The 21,304-nt window shown below is 57.9% G+C and overlaps 1 protein-coding gene across 1 annotated transcript in view; it reads right to left on the bottom strand.

Moving 5' to 3' along the window:
• KIF1C (kinesin family member 1C) overlaps positions 1–21,304 on the bottom strand; it is a 47,249-nt gene that overhangs the window by 1,625 nt on the left and 24,320 nt on the right. Inside the window, exons 6-21 of the mRNA XM_075346739.1 lie at positions 19,330–19,395; positions 14,539–14,717; positions 13,451–13,562; positions 13,305–13,382; positions 10,443–10,508; positions 9,481–9,556; positions 9,284–9,362; positions 9,033–9,163; positions 8,672–8,957; positions 7,082–7,157; positions 6,915–6,994; positions 3,316–3,410; positions 3,126–3,209; positions 2,306–2,489; positions 2,142–2,214; positions 1,479–2,066 (exon numbers count right to left, since the gene is read on the bottom strand). Of these exons, the coding sequence (XP_075202854.1) occupies positions 1,479–2,066; positions 2,142–2,214; positions 2,306–2,489; positions 3,126–3,209; positions 3,316–3,410; positions 6,915–6,994; positions 7,082–7,157; positions 8,672–8,957; positions 9,033–9,163; positions 9,284–9,362; positions 9,481–9,556; positions 10,443–10,508; positions 13,305–13,382; positions 13,451–13,562; positions 14,539–14,717; positions 19,330–19,395 (2,253 nt within the window). The remainder of the gene's footprint in view (positions 1–1,478; positions 2,067–2,141; positions 2,215–2,305; positions 2,490–3,125; positions 3,210–3,315; positions 3,411–6,914; positions 6,995–7,081; positions 7,158–8,671; positions 8,958–9,032; positions 9,164–9,283; positions 9,363–9,480; positions 9,557–10,442; positions 10,509–13,304; positions 13,383–13,450; positions 13,563–14,538; positions 14,718–19,329; positions 19,396–21,304) is intronic.

Genomic DNA, 21,304 nt, shown 5'->3' with positions numbered 1-21,304 from the left:
CACATCCACTGCACCAGTCACAGCCAGAGCTGCGGCAACACCACGACCACTGCACCAGTCACAGCCAGAGCTGCGGCAACACCACGACCACTGCACCAGTCACAGCCAGAGCTGCGGCAACACCACGTCCATTGTACCAGTCACAGCCAGAGCTGCGGCAACACCACGTCCACTGCACCAGTCACAGCCAGAGCTGCAGCAACACCACGACCACTGCACCAGTCACAGCCAGAGCTACGGCAACACCACGTCCACTGCACCAGTCACAGCCAGAGCTGCGGCAACACCACGTCCACTGCACCATTCACAGCCAGAGCTGCGGCAACACCACGTCCACTGCACCAGTCACAGCCAGAGCTACGGCAACACCACGTCCACTGCACCAGTCACAGCCAGAGCTGCAGCAACACCACGTCCATTGCACAAGTCACAGCAAGAGCTGCAGCAACACCCCGTCCACTGCACTAGTCATAGCAAGAGCTGCAGCAACACCCCGTCCACTGCACTAGTCATAGCAAGAGCTGCGGCAACACCACGTCCACTGAACCAGTCACAGCCAGAGCTGCGGCAACACCAAGTCCACTGCAACAGTCACAGCCAGAGCTGCACCAGTCACAGCCAGAGCTGCAGAGACGTCACATCCACTGCACCAGTCACATCCAGAGCTGCAGAGACGTCACATCCACTGCACCAGTCACAGCCAGAGCTGCACAGACGTCACATCCACTGCACCAGTCACAGCCAGAGCTGCACAGACGTCACATCCACTGCACCAGTCACAGCCAGAGCTGCAGAGACGTCACATCCACTGCACCAGTCACAGCCAGAGCTGCAGAGACGTCACATCCACTGCACCAGTCACAGCCAGAGCTGCAGAGACGTCACATCCACTGCACCAGTCACAGCCAGAGCTGCAGAGACGTCACATCCACTGCACCAGTCACAGCCAGAGCTGCAGAGACGTCACATCCACTGCACCAGTCACAGCCAGAGCTGCAGAGACGTCACATCCACTGCACCAGTCACAGCCAGAGCTGCACAGACGTCACATCCACTGCACCAGTCACAGCCAGAGCTGCAGACGTCACATCCACTGCACCAGTCACAGCCAGAGCTGCAGAGACGTCACATCCACTGCACCAGTCACAGCCAGAGCTGCAGAGACGTCACATCCACTGCATCAGTCACAGCCAGAGCTGCGGAGACGTCCCATCCACTGCACCAGTCACAGCCAGAGCTGCAGAGACGTCACATCCACTGCATCAGTCACAGCCAGAGCTGCGGAGACGTCACATCCACTGCACCAGTCACAGCCAGAGCTGCAGAGACGTCACATCCACTGCACCAGTCACAGCCAGAGCTGCAGAGACGTCACATCCACTGCACCAGTCACAGCCAGAGCTGCAGAGACGTCACATCCACTGCACCAGTCACAGTTGCAGAAACGTCACATCTACTCGCATGCGCCAGCTCCTCACCTCTGTGACGGGCATCACCCGCTCCATCTTCATCATCCGGTCTCTGAGGGCCCGGATCTCCTCGTCCTTCATGTTGTTCTGCAGCTTCACCTCCTGCAGGATGTCTGTCAGTTTGTCTATATGCGCCTTCAGGTCCTGAACGCCCCCTTTGCTGCCATCGTCCTCCTCGCCCACCCCCACGGTGTCCCACACGTCCCGAGCCACGGCCTTCCACCAGTCCTTCTCGTTGGCGTCCCTCTTGCCGTAGGTGCGGCACAGCTCCTTCATCTTGATGACGGCCATGGCCTCGATCTCCTGCTTGCTGTGCTTGAAGTCGTTCAGGGCCACCTCGTAGCAGATTTCCTTCACCGCCTGCATCTTCAGATCCGCCAGCGTCAGCCACCGCGGGTCCTTTCCTAGCCGGCGCCGCTGGGGGATCTGGTAGACTTTGATAGGTTCCCGTTTCTTGCCGCTGCTCGGGAGGCCGCAGCGTCGTACGATACTCTGCACGCGGCCCGGCGGCACCTTCTCCCGCAGAGAAGAGATGAGACGCCAACTTTCTTCACACGAGCGCTTGTCAGAGTCATCTCCGCTGTCCGAGTCGCCATACTGCAGGGAGAGGGAGGCAAGGGTTAAATACGGCAATCCACTATGGCCGCCGCCTGAGGGAAGAGCGTGGCTCACCAGGCGCTGCTGCTCCAGGGTCAGGTCCGCTTCTTCCTTCTCTCTCTTGTACTGAAACTCCAGATCCTGCAGCCTGGAGAGAAGCAGTCGCCATTAATGCCCCCGATGATACAGCGCCCCCGATGATAGAGCGCCCCCCGCTGGACCAGCTGTCCCGCACTCACCGCTTCTCCATCTCTAGCTTGATGTCGATGCCTTGCTTCTCCAGCAGCTCCCGCTGGGCAAAGTTCCAGTCCACGGGTTCCACCTGGTTCTCCGCCGCAGCGCTGCTCCGCTCTCGCTCCAGCCGCGCCTGCTCCGGGTGATTAAACCGGAAGACGTGGTTCTTCCCCATGACTATCCTGTTACCTGCAAAGAGGGAGGTACTTACAGGCGGCCATCCCCCAGAGGAGCAGCTACAGGCGGACGGCCATCCCCCAGAGGAGCAGCTACAGGCAGACGGCCGTCCTCCAGATGGGCAGCTACAGGCGGCCGTCCCCCAAAGGGGCAGCTACAGGCGGCCGTCCCCCAAAGGGGCAGCTACAGGCGGCCGTCCCCCAAAGGGGCAGCTACAGGCGGCCGTCCCCCAAAGGGGCAGCTACAGGCGGCCGTCCCCCAAAGGGGCAGCTACAGGCGGCCGTCCCCCAAAGGGGCAGCTACAGGCGGCCGTCCCCCAAAGGGGCAGCTACAGGCGGCCGTCCCCCAAAGGGGCAGCTACAGGCGGCCGTCCCCCAAAGGGGCAGCTACAGGCGGCCGTCCCCCAAAGGGGCAGCTACAGGCGGCCGTCCCCCAAAGGGGCAGCTACAGGCGGCCGTCCCCCAAAGGGGCAGCTACAGGCGGCCGTCCCCCAAAGGGGCAGCTACAGGCGGCCGTCCCCCAAAGGGGCAGCTACAGGCGGCCGTCCCCCAAAGGGGCAGGTACACATGGATGTCACCTGGGGGGCAGTAACCTAGAGTGACCCGTTCTGCCACTTACAGCCCCCATAGTGAAAATCCCATTACTGACCTGACCTCAGCACCAGCGGCTCCGTCACCTGCTTCCCGTTCACGTAGGTATCGGCTCCTTCACACGTCTCTAGTGTGACAATCACTGCAGCAAAGTGACAACGGTGGTGTGAATGACACATGGTAACCCCCGCATACACTACCTGCCCCGCACCCCACATGGACGGGCACGATCCCGTCCGTCTCCGCACCTTCTCCGCTCTCCTTGGTCTTGCAGTGGAAGAGGCAGTGCTGCTCCTTAATGAACTGACCGCTAAGCTTGATATCAACGTCCACCTGACCGACCCTGTGAGGAAGGGATGACGGGTGTGAGAATGCGGCAGAGACGAGGTCAGGGCGGGGTGTGACAGAGGCGAGTGAGAGGCGGGGCAGCAAGGGAGAGGCGAGGAGAGGCAGCGAGGCGAGACGGTGAGGGAGAAGCAAGGCGAGGGAGGGGGAGCCGAGACGGCGAGAGAGAGGCGAGGAGAGACAGCGAAGCGAGACGGTGAGGGAGAAGCAAGGCGGCATGGTGAGGAGAGGTGAGACAGCGAGAGAGAGGCGAGGAGAGACAGCGAGGCAAGACAGTGACGGAGAAGCAAGGCGAGGGAGGGGAGAAGCGAGATGGCGAGACAGAGGCGAGGAGAGACAGCGAGGCAAGACAGTGAGGGAGAAGCAAGGCGGCATGGTGAGGAGAGGTGAGACAGCGAGAGAGAGGCGAGGAGAGGCAGCGAGGCAAGACAGTGAGGGAGAAGCAAGGTGGCATGGTGAGGAGAGGTGAGACAGCGAGAGAGAGGCGAGGAGAGGCAGCGAGGCGAGACGGTGAGGGAGAAGCAAGGCGGCATGGTGAGGAGAGGTGAGACAGCGAGAGAGAGGCGAGGAGAGGCAGCGAGGCAAGACAGTGAGGGAGAAGCAAGGTGGCATGGTGAGGAGAGGTGAGACAGCGAGAGAGAGGCGAGGAGAGGCAGCGAGGCGAGACGGTGAGGGAGAAGCAAGGCGAGGGAGGGGGGAGCAGAGACGGCGAGAGAGAGGCGAGGAGAGACAGCGAGGCAAGACAGTGAGGGAGAAGCAAGGTGGCATTGTGAGGAGAGGTGAGACAGCGAGAGAGAGGCGAGGAGAGGCAGCGAGGCGAGACGGTGAGGGAGAAGCAAGGCGGCATGGCAAGGAGAGACGAGACGGCAAGGAAGTGGCAAGGCTGAGAGGGAGAGGCAAGGCGGAGAGGGAGAGGAAGGAGAGGTGGCATAGCAAGGAGAGGCGAGATGGCAAGGGAGAGGAGACGGCGAGGGAGAGGAGACGGCGAAGGAGAGGAGACGGCGAAGGAGAGGAGACGGCGAAGGAGAGGAGACGGCGAAGGAGAGGAGACGGCGAAGGAGAGGAGACGGCGAAGGAGAGGAGACGGCGAAGGAGAGGAGACGGCGAAGGAGAGGAGACGGCGAAGGAGAGGAGACGGCGAGGGAGAGGAGACGGCGAGGGAGTGGAGACGGCGAGGGAGTGGAGACGGCGAGGGAGAGGAGACGGCGAGGGAGTGGAGACGGCGAGGGAGTGGAGACGGCGAGGGAGTGGAGACGGCGAGGGAGTGGAGACGGCGAGGGAGAGGAGACGGCGAGGGAGAGGAGACGGCGAGGGAGAGGAGACGGCGAGGGAGAGGAGACGGCGAGGGAGAGGAGACGGCGAGGGAGAGGCGAGGAGAGGCAGTGAGGCAAGACGGTGAGGGAGAAGTAAGGCGGCATGGCAAGGAGAGGCGAGGAGAGGCAGCGAGGCGAGACGGTGAGGGAGAAACAAGGCGAGGGAGGGGAGAGCAGAGACGGCGAGAGAGAGGCAAGGAGAGACAGTGAGGCAAGACGGTGAGGGAGAAGCAAGGCGGCATGGTGAGGAGAGGCGAGACAGCGAGAGAGAGGCAAGGCGGCAAGGAGAGACAGCGAGGCAAGACGGTGAGGGAGAAGGCAAGGCGGCATGGTGAGGAGAGGCGAGACAGCGAGGGAGAGGCGAGGAGAGACAGCGAGGCAAGGCGGTGAGGGAGAAGCAAGGCAAGGGAGGGGAGAGCAGAGACGGCGAGAGAGAGGCGAGGAGAGACAGCGAGGCAAGACGGTGAGGGAGAAGCAAGGCGGCATGGCAAGGAGAGGCGAGACGGCAAGGAAGTGGCAAGGCTGAGAGGGAGAGGCAAGGCGGAGAGGGAGAGGAAGGAGAGGTGGCATAGCAAGGAGAGGCGAGATGGCAAGGGAGAGGAGACGGCGAGGGAGAGGAGACGGCGAAGGAGAGGAGACGGCGAAGGAGAGGAGACGGCGAAGGAGAGGAGACGGCGAAGGAGAGGAGACGGCGAAGGAGAGGAGACGGCGAAGGAGAGGAGACGGCGAAGGAGAGGAGACGGCGAATGAGAGGAGACGGCGAAGGAGAGGAGACGGCGAAGGAGAGGAGACGGCGAAGGAGAGGAGACGGCGAAGGAGAGGAGACGGCGAGGGAGTGGAGACTGCGAGGGAGTGGAGACGGCGAGGGAGAGGCTGTGAGGCAAGACGGTGAGGGAGAAGTAAGGCGGCATGGCAAGGAGAGGCGAGGAGAGGCAGCGAGGCGAGACGGTGAGGGAGAAGCAAGGCGGCATGGTGAGGAGAGGCGAGACAGCGAGAGAGAGGCAAGGCGGCAAGGAGAGACAGCGAGGCAAGACGGTGAGGGAGAAGCAAGGCGGCATGGTGAGGAGAGGCGAGACAGCGAGAGAGAGGCAAGGCGGCAAGGAGAGACAGCGAGGCAAGACGGTGAGGGAGAAGCAAGGCGGCATGGTGAGGAGAGGCGAGACAGCGAGAGAGAGGCAAGGCGGCAAGGAGAGACAGCGAGGCAAGACGGTGAGGGAGAAGGCAAGGCGGCATGGTGAGGAGAGGCGAGACAGCGAGGGAGAGGTGAGGAGAGACAGCGAGGCAAGGCGGTGAGGGAGAAGCAAGGCGAGGGAGGGGAGAGCAGAGACGGCAAGGGAAAGGTGAGGCGGAGAGGCAAGGCAGAGAGGGAGAGGCAAGGTGCAACAGCAGGATGGCGAGGGAGAGGCGAGACGGCAAGGAAGTGGCAAGGCGGAGAGGGAGAGGAAGGAGAGGTGGCATAGCAAGGAGAGGCGAGATGGCGAGGGAGAGGAGACGGCGAGGGAGAGGAGACGGCGAGGGAGAGGAGACGGCGAGGGAGAGGAGACGGCGAGGGAGAGGAGACGGCGAGGGAGAGGAGACGGCGAGGGAGAGGAGACGGCGAGGGAGAGGAGACGGCGAGGGAGAGGAGACGGCGAGGGAGAGGAGACGGCGAGGGAGAGGAGACGGCGAGGGAGAGGAGACGGCGAGGGAGAGGAGACGGCGAGGGAGAGGCAAGGAGAGACGGCGAGGCAAGACGGTGAGGGAGAAGCAAGGCGGCATGGTGAGGAGAGGTGAGATGGTGAGGGAGAGGAGATGCGAGGTGAGCGAAAGGAGAGCAGAGACGGCAAGGGAGAGGCGAAGAGATGTGGAGAGGGAGAGGTGGAGAGGGAGAGGCGAGACGGCAGGGAAGAGGAAACACAGTGAGGGAGAGGCAAAATTGAGAGAAAGTAACAACCAAGAAAGAGGCAAACAAAGGAAAGAAATAAAACCAGGATGAGACTCCATAAGAGGAAGAGACCGCGACAGTCTGAGAAAGAAAACGCACAAGTGCGAGAAACTGACAGGAGAGGAGGAGACGAGGGGGTGACCGGATCAGGGGTGACCGGATAGGGGGTGACCGGATCGGGGGTGCGGTACCATGTGTGTACAGACGAGCTGATGGAGATCAGGGGGGTCAGAGGGTGGGGGCTGCAGCACCTCGGGGACATTACCGTGTGACGCCCTCCTTTATGTGGTACAGGAGACACTCGGACATCAGGGGGTCTTCGTTCAGATTGACCAGGTGCGGGATCTGTGCACAACATACGGGTCACGTTATGGCTGAACGCTGCCGCCGGCAGTACACCAGTGCCCGGCTGTGCGCACACTTCCAGCTTACCGTTTTTGGAGAGAAGACACCCACAGTGCCGCCATCTTCTCTCAGAGCCACGCCCATCTCCGCCAACAGCGATTCCCTATAAACAGATAGTAAACCAGTATAATCATCACTATCACCATCTGCCGCTCACATCACACACCGCCAGCTGCCCACCCCCGCCCCCATCACACACCGCCAGCTGCCCGCCCCCGCTCACATCACACACCGCCAGCTGCCCACCCCCGCTCACATCACACACCGCCAGCTGCCCGCCCCCATCACACACCGCCAGCTGCCCGCCCCCGCTCACATCACACCGCCAGCTGCCCGCCCCCGCTCACATCACACACCGCCAGCTGCCCACCCCCGCCCCCATCACACACCGCCAGCTGCCCGCCCCCGCTCACATCACACACCGCCAGCTGCCCGCCCCCGCTCACATCACACACCGCCAGCTGCCCGCCCCCGCTCACATCACACACCGCCAGCTGCCCACCCCCGCTCACATCACACACCGCCAGCTGCCCACCCCCGCTCACATCACACACCGCCAGCTGCTCACCCCCGCTCACATCACACACTGCTGCCCGCCCCCGCTCACATCACACACCGCCAGCTGCCCGCCCCCGCTCACATCACACTGCTGCCCGCCCCCGCTCACATCACACTGCTGCCCACCCCCGCTCACATCACACTGCTGCCCACCCCCGCTCACATCACACTGCTGCCCACCCCCGCTCACATCACACACTGCTGCCCGCCCCCGCTCACATCACACACCGCCAGCTGCCCGCCCCCGCTCACATCACACACCGCCAGCTGCCCACCCCCGCTCACATCACACACCGCCAGCTGCCCACCCCCGCTCACATCACACACCGCCAGCTGCCCACCCCCGCTCACATCACACACTGCTGCCCGCCCCCGCTCACATCACACACCGCCAGCTGCCCGCCCCCGCTCACATCACACTGCTGCCCGCCCCCGCTCACATCACACTGCTGCCCACCCCCGCTCACATCACACTGCTGCCCACCCCCGCTCACATCACACACTGCTGCCCGCCCCCGCTCACATCACACACCGCCAGCTGCCCGCCCCCGCTCACATCACACACTGCCAGCTGCCCGCCCACGCACTGTCAGTTGTCCGCCCCACTCACATCACACACCACCAGCTGCCCGCCCACGCACTGTCAGCTGCCCGCCCCCGCTCACATCACACACCGCCAGCTGCCCGCCCCCGCTCACATCACACACCGCCAGCTGCCTGCCCCCATCACACACCGCCAGCTGCCCACCCCCGCTCACATCACACACCGCCAGCTGCCCACCCCCGCTCACATCACACACCGCCAGCTGCCCGCCCCCGCTCACATCACACACTGCTGCCCGCCCCCGCTCACATCACACACTGCTGCCCGCCCCCGCTCACATCACACACTGCTGCCCGCCCCCGCTCACATCACACACTGCTGCCCGCCCCATCACACACCGCCAGCTGCCCGCCCTTATCACGCACTGCCCGCCCCCCGCCTCATGCACTGTCAGCGCCCGCCCTTATCACGCACTGCCCGCCCCCCGCACTGTCAGCGCCCGCCCCCCGGCTCACCTCTCCATCCGCATGGCTTCGGTCCTGCGCAGCTTCTCCTCCCAGGTCTCGTTCAGCTCCGCGATGATCTTCTCCGTCTCCTGCAGTCGCTCCATGGCTTCTTCTGTACAGATGGAAACATCGTCCACGGCCTCGTCGAAGGCCGGCAGCTGCCCGTTCATGGCAGAGGGAGACATTGGCGGCGTAGGAGGGGGAGGGGAGCCCGGCTCGGATGGCAACATTGGGAGGGATGGGGACAATTGTAGGGGGGCGCCGGGTACAGATATACCGTCCTCCAGGGTCAGATCTATGTAATTAAAGGGGAGGTGTCATATGGGGTACGCAATGAGGCGCTGCGCTCCCCCGTGCCCCCGGGACTCACCCGCCAGACCCTGGCTGTACAGCAGCTGCCGCAACCGCGCCACCTCCTCCTTCAGCTCCCGGATTAACTTGGCGTTGGGATCCTCGTTGATGATGGCGTTACATTTTATCTGCTTGGCGCGGTCAGCGTACCTGGTGAGCGCCAAATAAAGTGCAGGTCATCACCTCTATGTGTGCACAGAGCTGCATTAACTGCATGCTCCAGAGCTGAAATCTCCCAGCATTCCCTGCACCACCATCTCACACACTTACCGCAGGGTGCTCAGCGTCTCCTCGTAGTTTATATCGGCCGGGCTGAGGGCCGCGATCATGGCCGTACGAGAGTTCCCACCTGCAGCACAGAGCCCATCATTACTATGAGCACAGCCCAGGGCCCTATGACAAGTCTTCAGGGCACATTGCATTAGGCAGCGCTCCCGGGCGGAGGGTCGCCCCATGCTCCCACTCACCCAGATTCTCCTTCAGCAGCCAGGTCAGGGCCGAGTCCCGGTAAGGGATAAAATCAGATTTCTTCTTCTTCGATTGCTGAAAAAACAAGATTAGTGAGAACGGGAAGACGCACCGCGTGGAAGAGCCCCGCCCCCGCCCGCGTGATGACATTACAAGCCGCGTACTTACATGGTACAGTCCATATCCTGCTATGGGACGCAGCATTAGAGAGAGACAGAGGTGAGAAGTGGAGACCCCAGTAATCCCCACCACAGCACCCGACACAGACACAGCACCCGGCACAGACACAGCACCAGGCACAGCACCCGGCACAGACACAGCAGCCGGCAGAGACACAGCACCCGGCAGAGACACAGCACCCGGTACCAGGCACGGCACCCGGCACAGACACAGCACCCGGGACCAGGCACAGCACCCGGGACCAGGCACAGCACCCGGGACGGCACCCGGCCCGGCCCAGACACGGCACCCGGCCCAGACACAGACACAGACACAGCACCCAGCACAGACAAAGACATAGCACCCAGCACAGGCACAACACCCGGCCCAGACACAGACACTGCTTCCAGTACAGGCACAGACACGGCACCCAACACAGACACAGCACCTGACCCCTGCACTGACCCATCACCCGACAACCCCGCACACCGCCCACGCACCGACCCATCACCCAGCACAGCACACCTCCCCTGCACCAATGCATCATCCAGCACCGATACAGCACACCAACCCCACACTGACCCATCACCCGGCACCAACCCACCACACCGCTCGCGCACCGACATCACCCGACACCGATACATCACACCACCCCCGCACCGACAACACCCGGCATGACACATCACCCAGCACAGCACCCAGCACCGACACAACACACCGCCCTGGCACATCACCCGGCACGACACTATAGCACAAGACTATAATAGAAGTGGAGCCTAATAAACTGCAAACCAACACTCACCATCTCTGCCAGAGCCGAGATCACCTTCCCCAGCGTGGTCAGCGACTTGTTGATGTTCGCGCCTTCCTACCATATAAAAAAGGTGGGGATGAGTGACTGCCCCTGCTGGAGGAGAGCAGTATGACAGCTCCACAGTCAGGTGAGATGGGGGATGAGTGACTGCCCCTGCTGGAGGAGAGCAGTATGACAGCTCCACAGTCAGGTGAGATGGGGGATGAGTGACTGCCCCTGCTGGAGGAGAGCAGTATGACAGCTCCACAGTCAGGTGAAATGGGGGATGAGTGACTGCCCCTGCTGGAGGAGAGCAGTATGACAGCTCCACAGTCAGGTGAGATGTGGGATGAGTGACTGCCCCTGCTGGAGGAGAGCAGTATGACAGCTCCACAGTCAGGTGAGATGGGGATGAGTGACTGCCCCTGCTGGAGGAGAGCAGTATGACAGCTCCACAGTCAGGTGAGATGGGGGATGAGTGACTGCCCCTGCTGGAGGAGAGCAGTATGACAGCTCCACAGTCAGGTGAGATGGGGATGAGTGACTGCCCCTGCTGGAGGACAGCAGTATGACAGCTCCACAGTCAGGTGAGATGGGGGATGAGTGACTGCCCCTGCTGGAGGAGAGCAGTATAACAGCTCCACAGTCAGGTGAGATGGGGGATGAGTGACTGCCCCTGCTGGAGGAGAGCAGTATGACAGCTCCACAGTCAGGTGAGATGAGGATGAGTGACTGCCCCTGCTGGAGGAGAGCAGTAGGACAGCTCCACAGTCAGGTGAGATGGGGGATGAGTGACTGCCCCTGCTGAAGGAAAGCAGTATAACAGCTCCACAGTCAGGTGAGATGAGGATGAGTGACTGCCCCTGCTGGAGAAGAGCAGTATGACAGCTCCACAGTCAGGTGAGATGGGGATGAATGACTGCCCCTGCTGGAGGACAGCAGTATGACAGCTCCACAGTCAGGTGAGATGGGGATGAGTGACTGCCCCTGCTGGAGGAGAGCAGTATGACAGCTCCACAGTCAGGTGAGATGGGGATGAGTGACTGCCCCTGCTGGAGGACAGCAGTATGACAGCTCCACAGTCAGGTGAGATGGGGGATGAGTGACTGCCCCTGCTGGAGGAGAGCAGTATAACAGCTCCACAGTCAGGTGAGATGGGGGATGAGTGACTGCCCCTGCTGGAGGAGAGCAGTATGACAGCTCCACAGTCAGGTGAGATGGGGATGAGTGACTGCCCCTGCTGGAGGACAGCAGTATGACAGCTCCACAGTCAGGTGAGATGTGGGATGAGTGACTGCCCCTGCTGGAGGAGAGCAGTATGACAGCTCCACAGTCAGGTGAGATGGGGATGAGTGACTGCCCCTGCTGGAGGAGAGCAGTATGACAGCTCCACAGTCAGGTGAGATGGGGATGAGTGACTGCCCCTGCTGGAGGAGAGCAGTATAACAGCTCCACAGTCAGGTGAGATGGGGGATGAGTGACTGCCCCTGCTGGAGGAGAGCAGTATGACAGCTCCACAGTCAGGTGAGATGGGGATGAGTGACTGCCCCTGCTGGAGGAGAGCAGTATGACAGCTCCACAGTCAGGTGAGATGGGGGATGAGTGACTGCCCCTGCTGGAGGAGAGCAGTATGACAGCTCCACAGTCAGGTGAGATGGGGGATGAGTGACTGCCCCTGCTGGAGGAGAGCAGTATGACAGCTCCACAGTCAGGTGAGATGGGGGATGAGTGACTGCCCCTGCTGGAGGAGAGCAGTATGACAGCTCCACAGTCAGGTGAGATGGGGATGAGTGACTGCCCCTGCTGGAGGACAGCAGTATGACAGCTCCACAGTCAGGTGAGATGGGGGATGAGTGACTGCCCCTGCTGGAGGAGAGCAGTATAACAGCTCCACAGTCAGGTGAGATGGGGATGAGTGACTGCCCCTGCTGGAGGACAGCAGTATGACAGCTCCACAGTCAGGTGAGATGGGGGATGAGTGACTGCCCCTGCTGGAGGAGAGCAGTATGACAGCTCCACAGTCAGGTGAGATGGGGGATGAGTGACTGCCCCTGCTGGAGGACAGCAGTATGACAGCTCCACAGTCAGGTGAGATGGGGGATGAGTGACTGCCCCTGCTGGAGGACAGCAGTATGACAGCTCCACAGTCAGGTGAGATGGGGGATGAGTGACTGCCCCTGCTGGAGGAGAGCAGTATGACAGCTCCACAGTCAGGTGAGATGGGGGATGAGTGACTGCCCCTGCTGGAGGACAGCAGTATGACAGCTCCACAGTCAGGTGAGATGGGGGATGAGTGACTGCCCCTGCTGGAGGAGAGCAGTATGACAGCTCCACAGTCAGGTGAGATGGGGGATGAGTGACTGCCCCTGCTGGAAGAGAGCAGTATAACAGCTCCACAGTCAGGTGAGATGGGGATGAATGACTGCCCCTGCTGGAGGAGAGCAGTATGACAGCTCCACAGTCAGGTGAGATGGGGGATGAATGACTGCCCCTGCTGGAGGAGAGCAGTATAACAGCTCCACAGTCAGGTGAGATGGGGATGAATGACTGCCCCTGCTGGAGGAGAGCAGTATGACAGCTCCACAGTCAGGTGAGATGGGGATGAATGACTGCCCCTGCTGGAGGAGAGCAGTATGACAGCTCCACAGTCAGGTGAGATGGGGATGAATGACTGCCCCTGCTGGAGGAGAGCAGTATGACAGCTCCACAGTCAGGTGAGATGGGGATGAATGACTGCCCCTGCTGGAGGAGAGCAGTATGACAGCTCCACAGTCAGGTGAGATGGGGGATGAGTGACTGCCCCTGCTGGAGGAGAGCAGTATGAAAGCTCCACAGTCAGGTGAGATGGGGGGTGAGGGGCCGATCACTCGCCTTCAGACGGGTTCCTTTGGCTCCAGAAGAGTCGGCTCTCTCACTTCCCGCCAAATCCACCAGACTGATCTTGCTGACCTGCGGCACAAGAGAGAGATGAGACCCGTGTCTGTGCGGCAGCAGAGGGGCCGTCGTCCTGCGCTCACCTTCTCCGTGTCCAGGTTGGTCATCTCATCGTGTCTTTTTTGTGTGAAGACGATGGTGAAGACTGCGTGCGACCGGCTGCTGGTCTCATTCATATTAGTGGCAGCGACCGTCCTGTGGAGAAGAGGGAAGTGATCACATGGTCCGACTGAGCGGAGAGACGCGGCAGGGGGAGCGGTCCGACAGAGCGGAGACGCGGCAGGGGAGCGGTCCGACTGAGCGGAGAGACGAGGCAGGGGAGCGGTCCGACTGAGCGGAGAGACGAGGCAGGGGAGCGGTCCGACTGAGCGGAGAGACGCGGCGGGGGGAGCGGTGCGACTGAGCAGAGAGACGCGGAAAGGGAGCGGTCCGACTGAGCGGAGAGACGCGGCGGGGGGGGCGGTCCGACTGAGCAGAGAGACGCGGCAGGGGGAGCGGTCCGACTGAGCGGAGAGACACGCCGGGGGGGGGTCGGTCCGACTGAGCGGAGAGACGCGGTGGGGGGGGGCGGTCCGACTGAGCGGAGAGACGCAGCAGGGGAGTGGTGCGACTGAGCGGAAAGACGCGGCAGGGGGAGTGGAGACACGCGGAGGTGGGGAGCGGTCCGACTGAGCGGAGAGACGCGGCAGGGGAGTGGTCCGACTGAGCGGAGAGACGCGGCAGGGGAGCGGTCCGACTGAGCGGAGAGACGCGGCAGGGGAGTGGTACGACTGAGCAGAGAGACGCGGCAGGGGGAGTGGAGACACGCGGAGGTGGGGGCGGTCCGACTGAGCGGAGAAACGCGGCAGGGGAGTGGTCCGACTGAGCCGGGAGACGCGGCAGGGGAGCGGTCTGACTGAGCGGAGAGACGCGGCAGGGGAGGTCAGACTGAGCGGAGAGACGCGGCGGGGGGAGCAGGGCGACTGAGCGGAGAGACGCGGCAGGGGAGCGGTCCGACTGAGCAGAGAGACGTGGCGGAGGAGCGGTCCGACTGAGCGGAGAGACGCGGCGGGGGGGAGGCGTCTGACTGAGCGGAGAGACGCGGCGGGGGGGAGGCGTCTGACTGAGCGGAGAGACGCGGTGAGGATGAACTGGATGGACCTAGGCCTCATTTCATCCTAGGTCACATTACCTGGCCTTGTTCCCGCAGTCCATGAGGTCGGCGATGTCGTTGTAGGAGGTGACGGCCAGCTTGGACAGATCCTCCACGTACGGGCCCAGGATCGGGTGCTCACGCACTCTCAAGTTACCTTTGCTTTTTGGGCGCAGCAGATCCCGGACCCTCTCACAATAAATCTCCATGTAACTCACCTGACGGGAAAGAGTGCATTATATATACACCCCCAGCTACATACATTGTACATGCGCACTCTCTGTATACACTATATATACTCACACCCCCCAGCTACATACATTGTACAGGCGCACTCTCTGTATACACTATGTATACTCACACCCCCCAGCTACATACATTGTACATGCACACTCTCTGTATACACTATATACACACACACCCCCCAGCTACATACATTGTACAGGCGCACTCTCTGTATACACTATATACACACACACCCCAGCTACATACATTGTACAGGCGCACTCTCTGTATACACTATGTATACTCACACCCCCCAGCTACATACATTGTACATGCACACTCTCTGTATACACTATATACACACACACCCCCCAGCTACATACATTGTACAGGCGCACTCTCTATATACACTATATATACTCACACCCCCAGCTACATACATTGTACATGCACACTCTCTGTATACACTATATACACACACCCCCCCCAGCTACATACATTGTACAGGCGCACTCTCTGTATACACTATATACACACACCCCCAGCTACATACATTGTACAGGCGCACTCTCTGTATACACTATATACACACACACCCCCCAGCTACATACATTGTACATGCGCACTCTCTGTATACACTATATACACACACACCCCCCAGCTACATACATTGTACAGGCGCACTCTCTGTATACACTATATACACACACCCCCAGCTACATACATTGTACAGGCGCACTCTCTATATACACTATATATACTCACACCCCTCAGCTACATACATTGTACATGCGCACTCTCTGTATACACTATATATACTCACACCCCCCAGCTACATACATTGTACAGGCGCACTCTGTATACACCATATAAACACACCCCCCAGCTACATACATTGTACAGACGCACTCTCTGTATACACTATATACACACACACACACCCCAGCTACATACATTGTACAGGCGCACTCTCTGTATACACCATATAAACACCCCCCCCAGCTACATACATTGTACAGGCGCACTCTCTGTATACACTATATACACACACACCCCCCAGCTACATACATTGTACAGGCGCACTCTCTGTATACACTATATACACACACCCCCAGCTACATACATTGTACAGGCGCACTCTCTATATACACTATATATACTCACACCCCTCAGCTACATACATTGTACATGCGCACTCTCTATATACACTATATATACACACCCCCCCCAGCTACATACATTGTACATGCGCACTCTCTGTATACACTATATATACACACACACACCCCCAGCTACATACATTGTACAGGCGCACTCTCTGTATACACCATATAAACACACCCCCCAGCTACATACATTGTACAGGCGCACTCTCTGTATACACACACCCCCAGCTACATACATTGTACAGGCGCACTCTCTGTATACACTATATACACTCACACCCCCAGCTACATACATTGTACAGGCGCACTCTCTGTATACACTATATACACACACCCCCAGCTACATACATTGTACAGGCGCACTCTCTGTATATCTGTATACACTATATATACTCACACCCCCCAGCTACATACATTGTACAGGCGCACTCTCTGTATACACTATATATACTCACACCCTCCAGCAGCATACATTGTACAGGCGCACTCTGTATACACTATATATACTCACACCCCCCAGCTACATACATTGTACATGCGCACTCTCTGTATACACTATATATACTCACACCCCCCAGCTACATACATTGTACATGCGCACTCTATGTATACACTATATATACTCACACCCCCCAGCTACATACATTGTACATGCGCACTCTCTGTATACACTATATATACTCACACCCCCCAGCTACATACATTGTACATGCGCACTCTCTATATAGTGTATACAGAGAGTGCGCATGTACAATGTATGTAGCTGGGGGGGTGAGTATATATAGTGTATACAGAGAGTGCGCATGTACAATGTATGTAGTTGGGGGTGTGAGTTTATATAGTGTATACAGAGAGTGCGCATGTACAATGTATGTAGCTGGGGGGTGTGAGTATATATAGTGTATACAGAAAGTGCGCCTGTACAATGTATGTAGCTGGGGGGTGTGTGTATATATAGTGTATACAGAGAGTGCGCATGTACAATGTATGTAGCTGGGGTGTGTGAGTATATATAGTGTATACAGAAAGTGCGCCTGTACAATGTATGTAGCTGGGGGTGTGTGTGTATATATAGTGTATATAGAGAGTGCGCCTGTACAATGTATGTAGCTGGGGGGTGTGAGTATATATAGTGTATATAGAGAGTGCGCATGTACAATGTATGTATCTGGGGGGGTGAGTATATATAGTGTATACAGAGAGTGCGCATGTACAATGTATGTAGTTGGGGGGTGTGAGTTTATATAGTGTATACAAACTCACACCCCCCAACTACATACATTGTACATGCGCACTCTCTGTATACACTATATATACTCACCCCCCCAGATACATACATTGTACATGCGCACTCTCTATATACACTATATATACTCACACCCCCCAGCTACATACATTGTACAGGCGCACTCTCTATATACACTATATATACACACACACCCCCAGCTACATACATTGTACAGGCGCACTTTCTGTATACACTATATATACTCACACCCCCCAGCTACATACATTGTACATGCGCACTCTCTGTATACACTATATATACACACACCCCCCAGCTACATACATTGTACAGGCGCACTCTGTATACACTATATATACTCACACCCCCCAGCTACATACATTGTACATGCGCACTCTCTGTATACACTATATAAACTCACACCCCCAACTACATACATTGTACATGCGCACTCTCTGTATACACTATATATACACTCACACCCCCAGCTACATACATTGTACATGCGCACTCTCTGTATACACTATATATACTCACACCCCCAGCTACATACATTGTACATGCGTACTCTGTATACACTATATATACTCACCCCCCCAGCTACATACATTGTACATGCGCACTCTGTATACACTATATATACTCACACCCCCAGCTACATACATTGTACATGCGCACTCTGTATACACTATATATACACACACCCCCCAGCTACATACATTGTACATGCGCACTCTGTATACACTATATATACTCACACCCCCCAGCTACATACATTGTAAATCTGCACTCTCTGTAATACACTATATATACTCACACCCCCAGCTACATACATTGTACAGGCGCACTCTGTATACACTATATATACTCACACCCCCAGCTACATACATTGTACATGCGCACTCTGTATACACTATATATACACACCCCCCCCAGCTACATACATTGTACATGCGCACTCTGTATACACTATATATACTCACACCCCCAGCTACATACATTGTAAATGTGCACTCTCTGTAATACACTATATATACACTCACACCCCCAGCTACATACATTGTACAGACGCACTCTCTATATACACTATATATACTCACACCCTCCAGCTACATACATTGTACATGCGCACTCTCTGTATACACTATATATACTCACACCCTCCAGCTACATACATTGTACAGGCGCACTCTCTGTATACACTATATATACTCACACCCCCCAGCTACATACATTGTACAGGCGCACTCTCTGTATACACTATATATATATATATACTCACACCCCCCAACTACATACATTGTACAGGCGCACTCTCTGTATACACTATATATACTCACACCCTCCAGCAGCATACATTGTACAGGCGCACTCTCTGTATACACTATATATACTCACACACCCCAGCTACATACATTGTACATGCGCACTCTCTGTATACACTATATATACACACACACACCCCCAGCTACATACATTGTACAGGCGCACTCTCTATATACACTATATATACACACCCCCAGCTACATACATTGTACAGGCGCACTCTCTGTATACACTATATATACTCACACCCCCCAGCTACATACATTGTACAGGCGCACTCTCTATATACACACACCCCCAGCTACATACATTGTACATGCGCACTCTCTGTATACACTATATATACTCACACCCCCCAGCTACATACATTGTACAGGCGCACTCTCTGTATACACGATATATACTCACACCCCCCAACTACATACATTGTACAGGCGCACTCTGTATACACTATATATACTCACACCCCCAGCTACATACATTGTACAGGCGCACTCTCTGTATACACTATATATACACACACACACCCCCAGCTACATACATTGTACAGGCGCACTCTCTGTAAACACTATATATACACACACACCCCCAGCTACATACATTGTACAGGCGCACTCTCTGTATACACTATATATACTCACACCCCCCAGCTACATACATTGTACATGCGCACTCTCTGTATACACTATATATACTCATACACCCCAGCTACATACATTGTACATGCGCACTCTCTGTATACACTATATATACTCACACCCCCAGATACATACATTGTACATGCGCACTCTCTGTATACACTATATATACTCACACCCCCAGCTACATACATTGTACAGGCGCACTCTCTATATGCACATTTATTACCTCCACGGAGTGGGACAGGAGGGGACTTTTATTGTCAGATATTCTGGTAAATAAATCTTCACATAACTGCAAACAAAAGGAAATATTCAGTCTAAAGCGGAGCCCTCACCCGAGAAATACCCCACACTGCCCCTCCCCCACACCCGAATAATATCCCCCACACAGCCCCTCCCCCACACCCGAGAAATATCCCCCACACTGCCCCTCCCCCACACCCGAGGAATATCCCCCACACTGCCCCTCCCCCACACCCGAGAAATATCCCCCACACTGCCCCTCCCCCACACCCGAGGAATATCCCCCACACTGCCCCTCCCCCACACCCGAGGAATATCCCCCACACTGCCCCTCCCCCACACCCGAGAAATATCCCCCACACTGCCCCTCCCCCACACCCAAGGAATATCCCCCACACTGCCCCTCCCCCACACCCGAGGAATATCCCCCACACTGCCCCTCCCCCACACCCGAGAAATATCCCCCACACTGCCCCTCCCCCACACCCGAGGAATATCCCTCACATTGCCCCTCCCCCACACCCGAGAAATCTCCCCCACACTGCCCCTCCCCCACACCCGAGAAATATCCCCCACACTGCCCCTCCCCCACACCCGAGGAATATCCCCCACACTGCCCCTCCCCCACACCCGAGGAATATCCCACACACTGCCCCTCCCCCACACCCGAGAAATATCCCCCACACTGCCCCTCCCCCACACCCGAGGAATATCCCCCACACTGCCCCTCCCCCACACCCGAGAAATATCCCCCACACTGCCCCTCCCCCACACCCGAGGAATATCCCACACACTGCCCCTCCCCCACACCCGAGAAATATCCCCCACACTGCCCCTCCCCCACACCCGAGGAATATCCCACACACTGCCCCTCCCCCTCACCCGAGGAATATCCCCCACACTGCCCCTCCCCCACACCCGAGGAATATCCCACACACTGCCCCTCCCTCACACCCGAGGAATATCCCACACACTGCCCCTCCCCCACACCCGAGGAATATCCCCCACACTGCCCCTCCCCCACACCCGAGGAATATCCCACACACTGCCCCTCCCCCACACCCGAGAAATATCCCCCACACTGCCCCTCCCCCACACCCGAGAAATATCCCCCACACTGCCCCTCCCCCACACCCGAGGAATATCCCCCACACTGCCCCTCCCCCACACCCGAGGAATATCCCACACACTGCCCCTCCCCCACACCCGAGAAATATCCCCCACACTGCCCCTCCCCCACACCTGAGGAATATCCCCCACACTGCCCCTCCCCCACACCCGAGAAATATCCCACACTGCCCCTCCCCCACGTCATCACCTCCACAAAGGGAGATTATACCGTATTGCCCCTCCACCACATATGATGTCACCTCCATATCTGGGGATTATCCCATACTGCCCCACCCCTATATATGAGGGCACCTCCATACCTGGGGGATTATCCCATACTGCCCCTCCCCTATATATGAGAGCACCTCTATACCTGGGGGATTATCCCATACTGCCCCACCCCTATATATGAGGGCACCTCCATACCTGGGGGATTATCCCATACTGCCCCACCCCTACATATGATGTCCCCTCCATACCTGGGGGATTATCCCATACTGCCCCTCCCCTATATATGATGTCACCTCCATACCTGGGGGATTATGCCATACTGCCCCTCCCCTATATATGAGGGCACCTCCATACCTGGGGGATTATCCCATACTGCCCCTCCCCTACATATGATGTCACCTCCATACCTGGGGGATTATGCCATACTGCCCCTCCCCTATATATGAGGGCACCTCCATACCTGGGGGATTATCCCATACTGCCCCTCCCCTATATATGAGGGCACCTCCATACCTGGGGGATTATCCCATACTGCCCCACCCCTACATATGATGTCCCCTCCATACCTGGGGGACTATCCCATACTGCCCCTCCCCTACATATGATGTCACCTCCAT

The sequence above is a fragment of the Anomaloglossus baeobatrachus genome, chromosome 4 (assembly GCF_048569485.1).
Source record: "Anomaloglossus baeobatrachus isolate aAnoBae1 chromosome 4, aAnoBae1.hap1, whole genome shotgun sequence".
Classification (NCBI taxonomy): domain Eukaryota; kingdom Metazoa; phylum Chordata; class Amphibia; order Anura; family Aromobatidae; genus Anomaloglossus; species Anomaloglossus baeobatrachus.
The sequence above is the reverse complement of the archived record's forward strand: the minus strand, read 5'-3'. Positions and strand labels throughout refer to the sequence as shown.